This window comes from Echiichthys vipera (assembly GCF_963691815.1).
Source record: "Echiichthys vipera genome assembly, chromosome: 7".
In the NCBI taxonomy this organism is placed as follows: Eukaryota; Metazoa; Chordata; class Actinopteri; order Perciformes; family Trachinidae; genus Echiichthys; species Echiichthys vipera.
In genome coordinates this window covers 14,989,604-14,999,281 of record NC_139832.1, presented here as the reverse complement: position 1 = coordinate 14,999,281, position 9,678 = coordinate 14,989,604, and the positions used below count along the sequence as shown (strand labels likewise).

At 39.4% G+C, this 9,678-nt stretch overlaps 2 protein-coding genes across 2 annotated transcripts; both read right to left on the bottom strand.

Moving 5' to 3' along the window:
* Positions 1-919: 919 nt before the first annotated feature.
* On the bottom strand, positions 920-5,178 carry cox5aa (cytochrome c oxidase subunit 5Aa). The gene is made up of 5 exons (XM_083916732.1): positions 5,043-5,178; positions 3,298-3,414; positions 2,003-2,124; positions 1,779-1,896; positions 920-1,670 (listed from the first exon to the last, which is right to left on the bottom strand). The coding sequence occupies exons 1-4, from the start codon at positions 5,113-5,115 to the stop codon at positions 1,783-1,785; spliced, it is 426 nt and encodes a 141-aa protein (XP_083772858.1). The 5' UTR covers positions 5,116-5,178; the 3' UTR covers positions 920-1,670; positions 1,779-1,782.
* A 2,418-nt stretch (positions 5,179-7,596) lies between these two features.
* On the bottom strand, positions 7,597-8,268 carry LOC310949113 (ribonuclease P protein subunit p25-like protein; the record flags this gene model as incomplete). The annotated part of the gene is made up of 1 exon (XM_083916445.1): positions 7,597-8,268. One exon carries the CDS (start codon positions 8,266-8,268, stop codon positions 7,597-7,599), a length of 672 nt encoding a protein of 223 aa, XP_083772571.1.
* Between the last annotated feature and the right edge of the window lie 1,410 nt (positions 8,269-9,678).

Here is a 9,678-nt window from a genome sequence, read left to right as displayed (position 1 = left end):
TAAAGTCACGGTTCATTAGCCAGTGTCCTTCTGTCGTTGTTGCGGGGTTAAGTACATTCATTCAAGGGAAGGTGTGTAAAAGGAGCTGGCAGAGGTCAGCCGTTCGAGGTTCTGCAGTTTCATCTGATCTAATGTTTTGGATTCCTACAATATGGTCCAACCTGAACTCCTGATTTCAAAGTGGCATTGATAAATAGATGTGTGTTTCAGGCAGATTAACTTTATCACTCAGTACAGGCTGTTTTCTTGGAGTACCAATTTTAACTGTAATTTATCACCTTGGTGAAAATCATCTGCTTCTATTTTGAACAGCCCTACGCTGCATGCGACGATACTGGAAGCCCTGTTTATAGCAACATCTCTTTAAAAGCCCACAGGCAGGTGCTGTTGACATTACCTGATTTATTACAGGATTAGAGCAAGAATTAGCTTTCAGTTAGCTCAAGATGTATTTTCTGAGTTTGGCAGACATGACTTAACCCGACATACATTGGGAAATAAATCACTGAGATGCATTCACAGACCTCAGCAGTCAAATGGCGTATTCCTGAACCTGGAGAAAAACACTTGCATGCATTCATAACCTCATTTCTCACAGATATCTAATCTTCACTGAATTGTGTTCTTTATATTCAGTCAAAGACTGACACAGGAGCAGAAACAGACACATTAATGCCAGATGTTGCATGTGCAAACTAAAAGTGCCTGCCTTTCTGCATGCAAAGAATAAAAATACAATAAATATTTCAATTTTGTGAATGCAGTTTTTGGACTGTAAACGTGGTTTATTTTTATGGTACTGATAAATCTCATGCAGAAATTGAAATAGGCAGAAAAAGACGTAACTTGTCAAGGAAGTATTTGAAATGTTTTAATCATCCCGTTACAGCAAGATGTCTTTGCACACTGTTATCTTCCTAATGGTTTCAAAACATCCTAAAAAAGGACACTATAGCAACACTCTATTAACACAATTTAAAGCTTGATAAATACTCTGAAGGTATTTTGTGCATATTTTTTTAATCAAATCTAAAAAGCATTTGTCATTTTATGTGCAAAATGCCAATGCAACTATTCAAATAATTAATTTACACATTATGCAACCCATTATATTTGGAGATGATGTCCATGACTGAAATAATTAATATTAATAGAATATTAATCATTTAAGTTGTCATATTTAGTATGCTTTGAGCAACATTTCCTCCATGTGTTGATAATAACATTACACCATTTGCCATTTGAACACATTTATTTTACAAGCATGTAGATTTTCCCTGAAATGAAAACAGATGCAATATAGATTGAATACAGTAGAATGATTTTCACATCCATGTGAAGACGCTGCTCCCTGGTGGCAAAATGTGACTCACAAGAAAATCCAGACACACTGAACTTGTCAACATGCATTTCAAAGTGATGCTCCGCTCTCCATTGAAGAAACAAAAGGCATGAATTGAGTGTGTTGCTTCAATAAGTAGCCTATTAAAACCATTTAAAATATCCCAAAATACTTGTGACACTCAAAGATACGCTTTCCTTTATTAGGTTCATCAATATTTTACAAGCAAAAGAACTTAATAAAGGCCAAATTAAATATCACACGTATTATATGAGGCAAACAGAAGTACAAAGGTTGTGTGTCCTGGATATATCCACTGTCATCAGATCTGAAAAAAAAAACATTTCTGTTAGATTACTATTTTATAACAAACCTAGTCTGGGGGGGGGGGGGGGGGGGTTGGGGGCACTTAACTGATCATAATAATAATACCTACTCATCTACGCTTTGTCAATGCCGAGCTCTTCAGGTGTAGGGATGCCAAGCTCATCTAATGTTGGCTTTAGCTCTTGGAGCAGATACGGATAGATATCTTTATGAGGGCCGGCTTTATCCTGATGAAAAGACAAATGATATAATCCATTAATCACAAAATTCTGACTACTAACTGCAACGATGCCGCAGCAGTCCCTGAATTATAACATTGCCCTTTCCTCTCACCTTCACAGCCTCCAAAATTCGGATAGCGCTGGCCAAGTCGTTTAACCTTCGACAGGCTCTCAGTGCTGCCTCGAGGATCTTTGGCTCAGGTACCAGATCGTAACCAATCAATGTGTTCATCCCTGTAAGAAGGAAAAATTTCAAATTTTTTAAATTGTAGAACAGAGACAGAAATAAACATGTTGCTTAAAGAATAACGCCTGCATTATTCTATATTTTTCCTCTGAATAAATACCATTGAAACAACCAAAAACCTCACTTGTAGCCCGCTGTGAAACTATATGCGTGACCTGGTTTTTAAAAAGGTTTACATCTTCTATTCAAGCCAAGGGGCTTGGGGCTAAGTGCCACAGACAACGGTAGGAACGTTTTTACAAGTACTGAGAGACGGACTAACATACTGCTGGTTTTGGCCTTCTCACGAGAATTGAGAAAAATTACGGACTAGTCCTTCCCACATCCTTGAATGCTGTCTTGATATACAAGTTAAGCACGCAAATGTTTTGAAGGTGAAACTGCAAACCAACCACATTTCCAACACTACTTCCTGCGTATGCTTTAGTGTAATGTTTAACCACAGGGCAGCCGACTGAGCAATTTCCACAAGTATCTGGTCTCATAATCTCTCACCTGATAATGTTTCCTTATTTTGCCTTCTTTCCTGCAACTCAAATCATCTTTTCTGCTTTTTTCTCTCTTCAAACGAAAAAAAAGCGCAACTTTGAAAGAATGTGTGATGCTTCAGGTACCATTGAGATGATGAAATACAATCCAGGATGTCCAAAGTGAGAAACAGTTTAATGTTTCTGAAGGCTTATCTGATAACAAACACTGCATAGCTGTTTACAATACTCTGCGACAGGATTGTATTACTCTGGAAAGCCGTCAATTAATCATTTTATCTTTTGGCTTTACAATGGTGAGGTAAACAGTAGAAATAAAATGTAAACATCACAAACAAATTACCAGAAGTGTGTGCTTGCAAACATTCTTCACACAGTGTTGTTTTCTTTGGCAAATCAGAACGGTACAAACCATCAACTAAGAGGGTTGTATTGACTTTGGCCAGGTATCAGATCTCAACAGCTTTGGTACTAACCAAATCATTTTGTCAGTGTATTTTATTTACACCATTTTTTTGCGCAGTTACCTGTCTAACAACATGTGAGAAGTTGAGATTCTTTGTTAAATTGAAAAACATGTGCATTCCTCAAATGATATATTGTAAAAAAATAAAAATAAAAAAAATGCTATAACCTTTAGTGATTCAGTTTCACGGTCATCCATGAACATACCTTTTCTCAGCTCCCATGCGTCAATGTCTGCCTTGTTGAAATAGGTGACCCAGCGGGCATCAAACTCCTCATCCGTCTCCTGCTTCCCATGTGAATAACACCTCGAGGCCAACAGAGCTGCCCGATGAAAACAGTTTTTAGTTTGACAACCTATCACCAGTTTAAAAAAAGCATTTACGGTGGCACCTAGTGCCAGGTTGTGTAGAAAGGGAATTACAGTCAAGGGTATCAACATAGAAGCTGGATCATTGCCAACATCATGATATGACCTAACCTACCAACTGCACCTACCACCAGCCTGAGTACAGTCTGGCAATCAAACGGGGAATATCTAGTTACGTTACAGTTCTTAAGGTGTATTTAAGGGGATATGGGACTCAATTTAATTGTAAATATCAGGCATCTACAGCTGCACTTCCCTCATAGATAAAGATAATGTTGCAAAGCTTTTGCTAAAACATTCAACTAACGTGTTTACTGATAGTTATTGCTTGTACCCAGTGTTGGAAGAAGTACTCAGAGCCTTTACTGAAAGTCTTTGATTCAAAATGTTTCTTGAGTAAAAGTATGAATGTATTAGCATCAAAATGTACTTAAAGTACAAAAAGCAAAAGTACTCACTATGCAGACTTGCCTGCTTCCAAAAAATATAATATTGGATTATAATTATTGACAGATTAATGTAACTATCGCTTCAGTGTTGCAGCTGATAAAGGTGGGGATCATCTGATTTACTTCATATGGGTCAATGACAAATCAGACTTTTATTTTCAACCTCACTACCTGAAAAATGTCAGGTGGCACAACCACACATTTCGAAAAATATCTATATATTTCTTCTATTTATTGTAAGTGACATTTTAGGCGGGTATACCTTGGTTTGCAACAGTGCCCCGACACGTTATTGTTTTGTGGTTGAGATTTGGTTTAATAATAATCTAAGATTGTTGCATTCTATTGGCCAGGAATTCCATATTTTTATTATCCAATTTTGAAATAAAAAGACAGAAAGAGTGCTGTACAAATATCCTATGGAATACATTAGCTCTGTAACTTAATAGTTCCCAAACATTTTTTCACTTTAACTTGTTATTTCTTGGTTTAAACAATAGTTTACCCGGTTGCACCACCTGATACATCAGTTGTACCACCTGACGACAGCATAAAGAAAGATGAAATGATGTACTACTGAGTAGCTTAATCTATAACAATGTATCCTATTGTATTTGTCGACAATATTTTGGAAGTATAAAGCAGGATAAAATTGAATTACTCAAGTAAAGTACAAATGCCTCAAAATTGTGCGTGTACTTACACTACCGATACTTTACACCACCGATTGCACCAAACCAAACCTTAATGTCAAGAACAGTCTAAACACAGCTGACGACAGCTCACTGACCCGGTTAGCATGTTAGCATCATCAGAGCTGCAGGCCTCAGACTGAGCCTAATAACTGGGTCATGACAAGGACACAAGACACCGCCGAGCTGAACACCGACAGGACAACACACATTTACCCTATGTCGGTAATGGCAATATTGAACAAAAGTCTACAACTTCTCACTGAAGCACAAACAAGATTAACAGCGTGTGTTTATAAGTGATGGATAAACCGGGTAAATTCATATTAGCTTGCTAGCTTAGCCACCCCAATGTGCCGGTCCCGACATCCACACATGATTTCCTGTAACAGTTTCCTGAGCTACCAAATTACAAAATAACATCTCGAGGTCGACAAATACCTTGACACCGTGGCTGAGTACGAGTTAAACTCCGGACACCGGAGACAGAGAGTCGGACGGCGGCTCTGAACATGATGCGGGACGACCAGGCTAAGTGAACCGGTGAGGTTTGAGGAAGCCACTGACGCTCACCCGCTCCAGCCCGTCACGTACGCGATCCCCTGCTGCGCATGCGCAGACATCTAGGTATTTTGTGCGTGTTGTGGACCTACTGGCTGTGACTTTGACCGAGCAATAATACAAGTGCATTGACTTTTTAATGTTTTTTTTTTGTCAGAGTTGGCCCCAATGGAAAATGGAGCAACATGTTCATACATACATTATTACTCTCTCTACAGATCTATAAAAACTGCCACAACAAAATGCAAAATACAAAATTTAGTTAAATTTTATTTACAGTGGCAAATCACAACAAAAGTTATCTCAAGACACTTTACATTTAGAGTAGTTCAATTTAATTCAATTTTATTTACAATGCCAATTCATAACAAAAGTTATTTCAGGGCACTTTACATATGGAGTAGGTAAAGACCCAACAATCCCCCCTTTGAGTACACAGTGGCAACGGAAACCTTCCCTTTCAGAAACGAAGGAACAGACATATCCAGCTCTATGGAGGATGGACATCTGTCATGACTGGTTTGGGAGGAAGAAAAGGTGAAGAAAGAGAGAAAAGACAGACAGATGGACATAGGAGGACAGACAGAGAGAAAGTCCCAGAGAGAGACAAACAACTCCGGGGAAGAAGTTGAATTAGTAACATGCATTGATGAGACATGAATGACACAAACAGAGAGGAGAGAAGCTCAGAGTATCAGTAACATGATTATCCCCGTCAGACTAGGCCTATAGCAGCATCGTTAAGCAGAACAAAATCATTCATTCTAGACCACGCTCTATGACTTTTATGATTCAATGGTGATTTAAATTCTAACCATCCAATGATTCCTCCATGAGCAGCAGCAAGTCACACTATCTATAATAACAATAATAATAACAAAAACAAAAACAACAATAATAATAATATCTATATACAGTATTTATCCAGATTATAAGACCCTGTAAATGTCATTTAAATTACTTTGAATTACCCTGTGTATGGAAATGTGCTGTACTTCTGTCACCTACAGCTGTGACCCCACTAATAAGTAGCCTACGTCTACCACACTCTAGTCATTTTTTTGTTGCTATATTCTGTCAGAATGAAAACGGGAGAATCCATATAAATATTAATATTAAACCAGAGCACTCTCCTCATTCTTACATCACATCCAGTTATGCAGATTTTGATGGGTAAGTAAAATATCTTTACAAAAACGACCCTGGATATTGATACAGTGTTTAATAGTATGTATATGTTTTTGATAAACTAGTTTCTACATCAGTTTCCTACATATTGGTCAACAGAGGTCTCTAACCTGCAAGTTGCACTTTAACTAGTGACAGAGCTTGTCACTATTTTTCAGTTTCACTATGCTATGCTTCTGCATTTCACTATAACACAACTAAAGAAAAAATGTACGTGTTTTGGATGGCACAGATAATCCACAAACACTAACTAAATTTGATTAAAATGAACTGACGGGTGGTCATGTGCATACAATAGGTTTGTCTGTAAAAGTCCAGGTTTAGAAGATGAAACTGCTTCACACACCTCAAAACATCAGAGAAGTTATAGAGAATTTATTTCAGTAATGTTTCATCCTAAAAAAGCATCATTATGAAATCCTTACCCAAGACAATCTTTATGATTTCCCTCCAAAAGTAGAAAACACAATAAAGACTAAAGACGCAACCCTAGACGTTTACATTCACAATGACAGTGACCTTTGTTGACCTTTTGCATCAGAATGTTATATTGCTGCTAATCCTCAGTTAAGCGTATAGGCTACATTCCAATGTGCAAAAAAGTGTTGCAAAACATTTCAATTTCAACATACACATTTATTGCTACACATCATTCAGAATATAATCACCTTTATTCATTTGTTGTTCACTTTAGCGGGGATACATAAACATTCAAATATAAAAGCTGAAACCTGGTATTTTTATATTTTAGGCAAACTTGCTGCTGCTAAAAAGTCATGATAAAATAACCATCTGATCAAGCCAAATATATGTTACTTTTTGGATATTTCACTGGATGGTTGATTTATTGTAATTTTTCAACATATGGTCACACAAAAAATCCAGTTTTAGTCCCTATATGCACGGAAAAACACAAAAACACATGTACACACAAGTATTCTTTATGGTAGAGTGTGGAGGATGAGATGAGGAGTCTAACAGCCTCAGGGGAAGAAGCTGCTCTGTAGTCTGGAAATACAGATCAGCAGTGAGGTGAACCGACTGTTGCTGGGTGGTGTTGTCTGTGCTCTGTTGAGGTACCTCGTATCAGTGTTGCTTGGTACCAATGATGTTCTGGGCGGTTTTAATCACCTGCTGCAGAGTCCCCCTGTCCAGGGCCGTGTACATCCCACGCCAGTGTGTAATGTTTCCAGTCAGGATGCTTTTGATTCCTCCTCTGTAAAGCTGAACAAGACTTTCAAGACATTCATTGAGAAGATACATTCCAGTTTTCCAGACAGACTCTCTTGGCTGTGTGTTGTGAGGAGGGGCTGTGAGCTGGCCTCATCAGAGCTTTACGTCTTTCTGCGTCCTCTGTGGGAAGACTGGGAGTTTGGGGCGGTTGGTATCCAGGCTCCAGGGGATCCAGAGGGTCTTTAGAGAGCAGGATACAGATAGCAGGGACCGTCCTCTGCATGGTAACACCTGATGCTTCTTGCTGTGGCCTCTCCCAGACCTCATTCACTGTCTTGTAGTAGAGCTTGGACACCTGGTGGAGCTCTCCCACTTTACGTTTCAGAATCTCCACACAGGTGATGGTCTTGGTGAGTCCTCTACCTGAGCCAGTGAAGACCACCTGTCTCAGTGATGTCCCATCGCTGACTTCCCCTTCCCCTTGCATGCGGGCCGTTGCAAACCGCAACAAATTGCGGATTTTGCTTCCTTCTTTTACTCGCATGTGCAGGACATCTGGTGCTAGTCCGGGGATCGGATAGGGACTGCTGTCCTCTGTGCGGCTGACTCTCCTGAAGTTGCTCTGGCCAAGTTTTGGACAAGAAGATGAAGGTAGGACATCAGGGCCGAATGAAAAAGACTGCTGTTCCATTACAGTGCTGCTTGTAGCATTTGAACTCTTCATCTGACCCATGGGTTCAGTCATTGTTTAGAAAGCAGTGGAATAAAAGTGCAGGATGCTGTTTCGAAGCCCACAGCCTTGGATTTTTTGCCTACGTCCCTTGAGATCGGAAACACGTTTCTTGTTAATTTAGTACAAGAAACTAAAAAGTGATCAGCTTTGTAATCCAAACTTGTGACTTATCCCAATCTTCTGTCTGTCCCAAATTTCCGTTTTGTCTTCTGAGCACTGAGATGACAGCCAGCAGTATGAAGAGGGTATTTCTTCCTCTAATCCCATTGACGTGAAGGAAAAGATGTCCTTGCTCAGCACTGAGGATAGCTGATGCCAACAAACACATATGAGGCTCAGAGCGAGACATGTAGAGTGGGACATAGGGCTCTTAAAGGCACATGCAACATTTAATAGTGTTTGTCACATTCCAGTTTGTTGGTTTTGGAGGGAAGCTTTTGTTAAACCCTAAAGGGCTCAGAGATTTTATTTGTCCATGTGGATGCTTGAATTATATGGATGAATTAACATGAGTTAATGAGATTTAACACGGCGTGCAGTTGAAACAAGAGTATTGGTTTCATTTGTTGACATTTTTAATGTGTCTTTTTGCAGATATTGCACCAAAGTACAATCTCACTGGGGTAAAGATAATCAGAAATATATAATATAATAATGTAGTTAGAAAAACAAAATCGTGATTTTCAAGACAACTTTCCATCTACACTATCAACAGAGAGCCATATGGTCCTTGAGAAAAGTCTTCCTTTAGGCTACTTCACAGTCCTCCTCCCTGCAGTCCATCGCCTGCTGGGCTGACCCAGAAAATGCTCGCTACCTCGTTTGTGCCTCTTTTGAGCCAATGACATTTACGAGGACAATCATACCTTGGAGCTGCTAATTTTGTGTTTGTGTGTGTGTGTGTGTGTGTGTGTGTGTGCTTGTGTTTGTGTGTGTGTGTGTGTGTGTGTGTGTGCGCGCGTGCGTGCATGTGTGTGTGTGTACCAAACTTGCATAAACCAAGACCTTGTGAGAAAAGATCTGTATCGAGCTGCAAACAGGCATGTTTTCCTAGAGGCTTTCTTTAGAGGAGCAGAGCCAAGAGAGGAGGTCAGGAGGCAGCTGTGGGGCTCATGTGGAACCAGTATACTGTTATAATGGTGCATTTCTGCCTCACAGGATTGTATGCATCCCAGGATATTCACTGACTCAAACAATGAGCATAAAGATGTGGTTCTCAGTGGGGTTAATATTGTTCAGGACAAATTACAATTGGTTCCTAGAATAATCCGTCGGTCATGAATGTCAACTATATGTTGATCAGTTTTCCCTTCATGAGAATATTTGGATAGTGGCCGTGGAGTCCCTGCATGAGCCACACAAACTCTCGGTGTCTTCTATGTGTGAGCTTTATTTAGTTTAAGGCACATGATTATTTTTGTG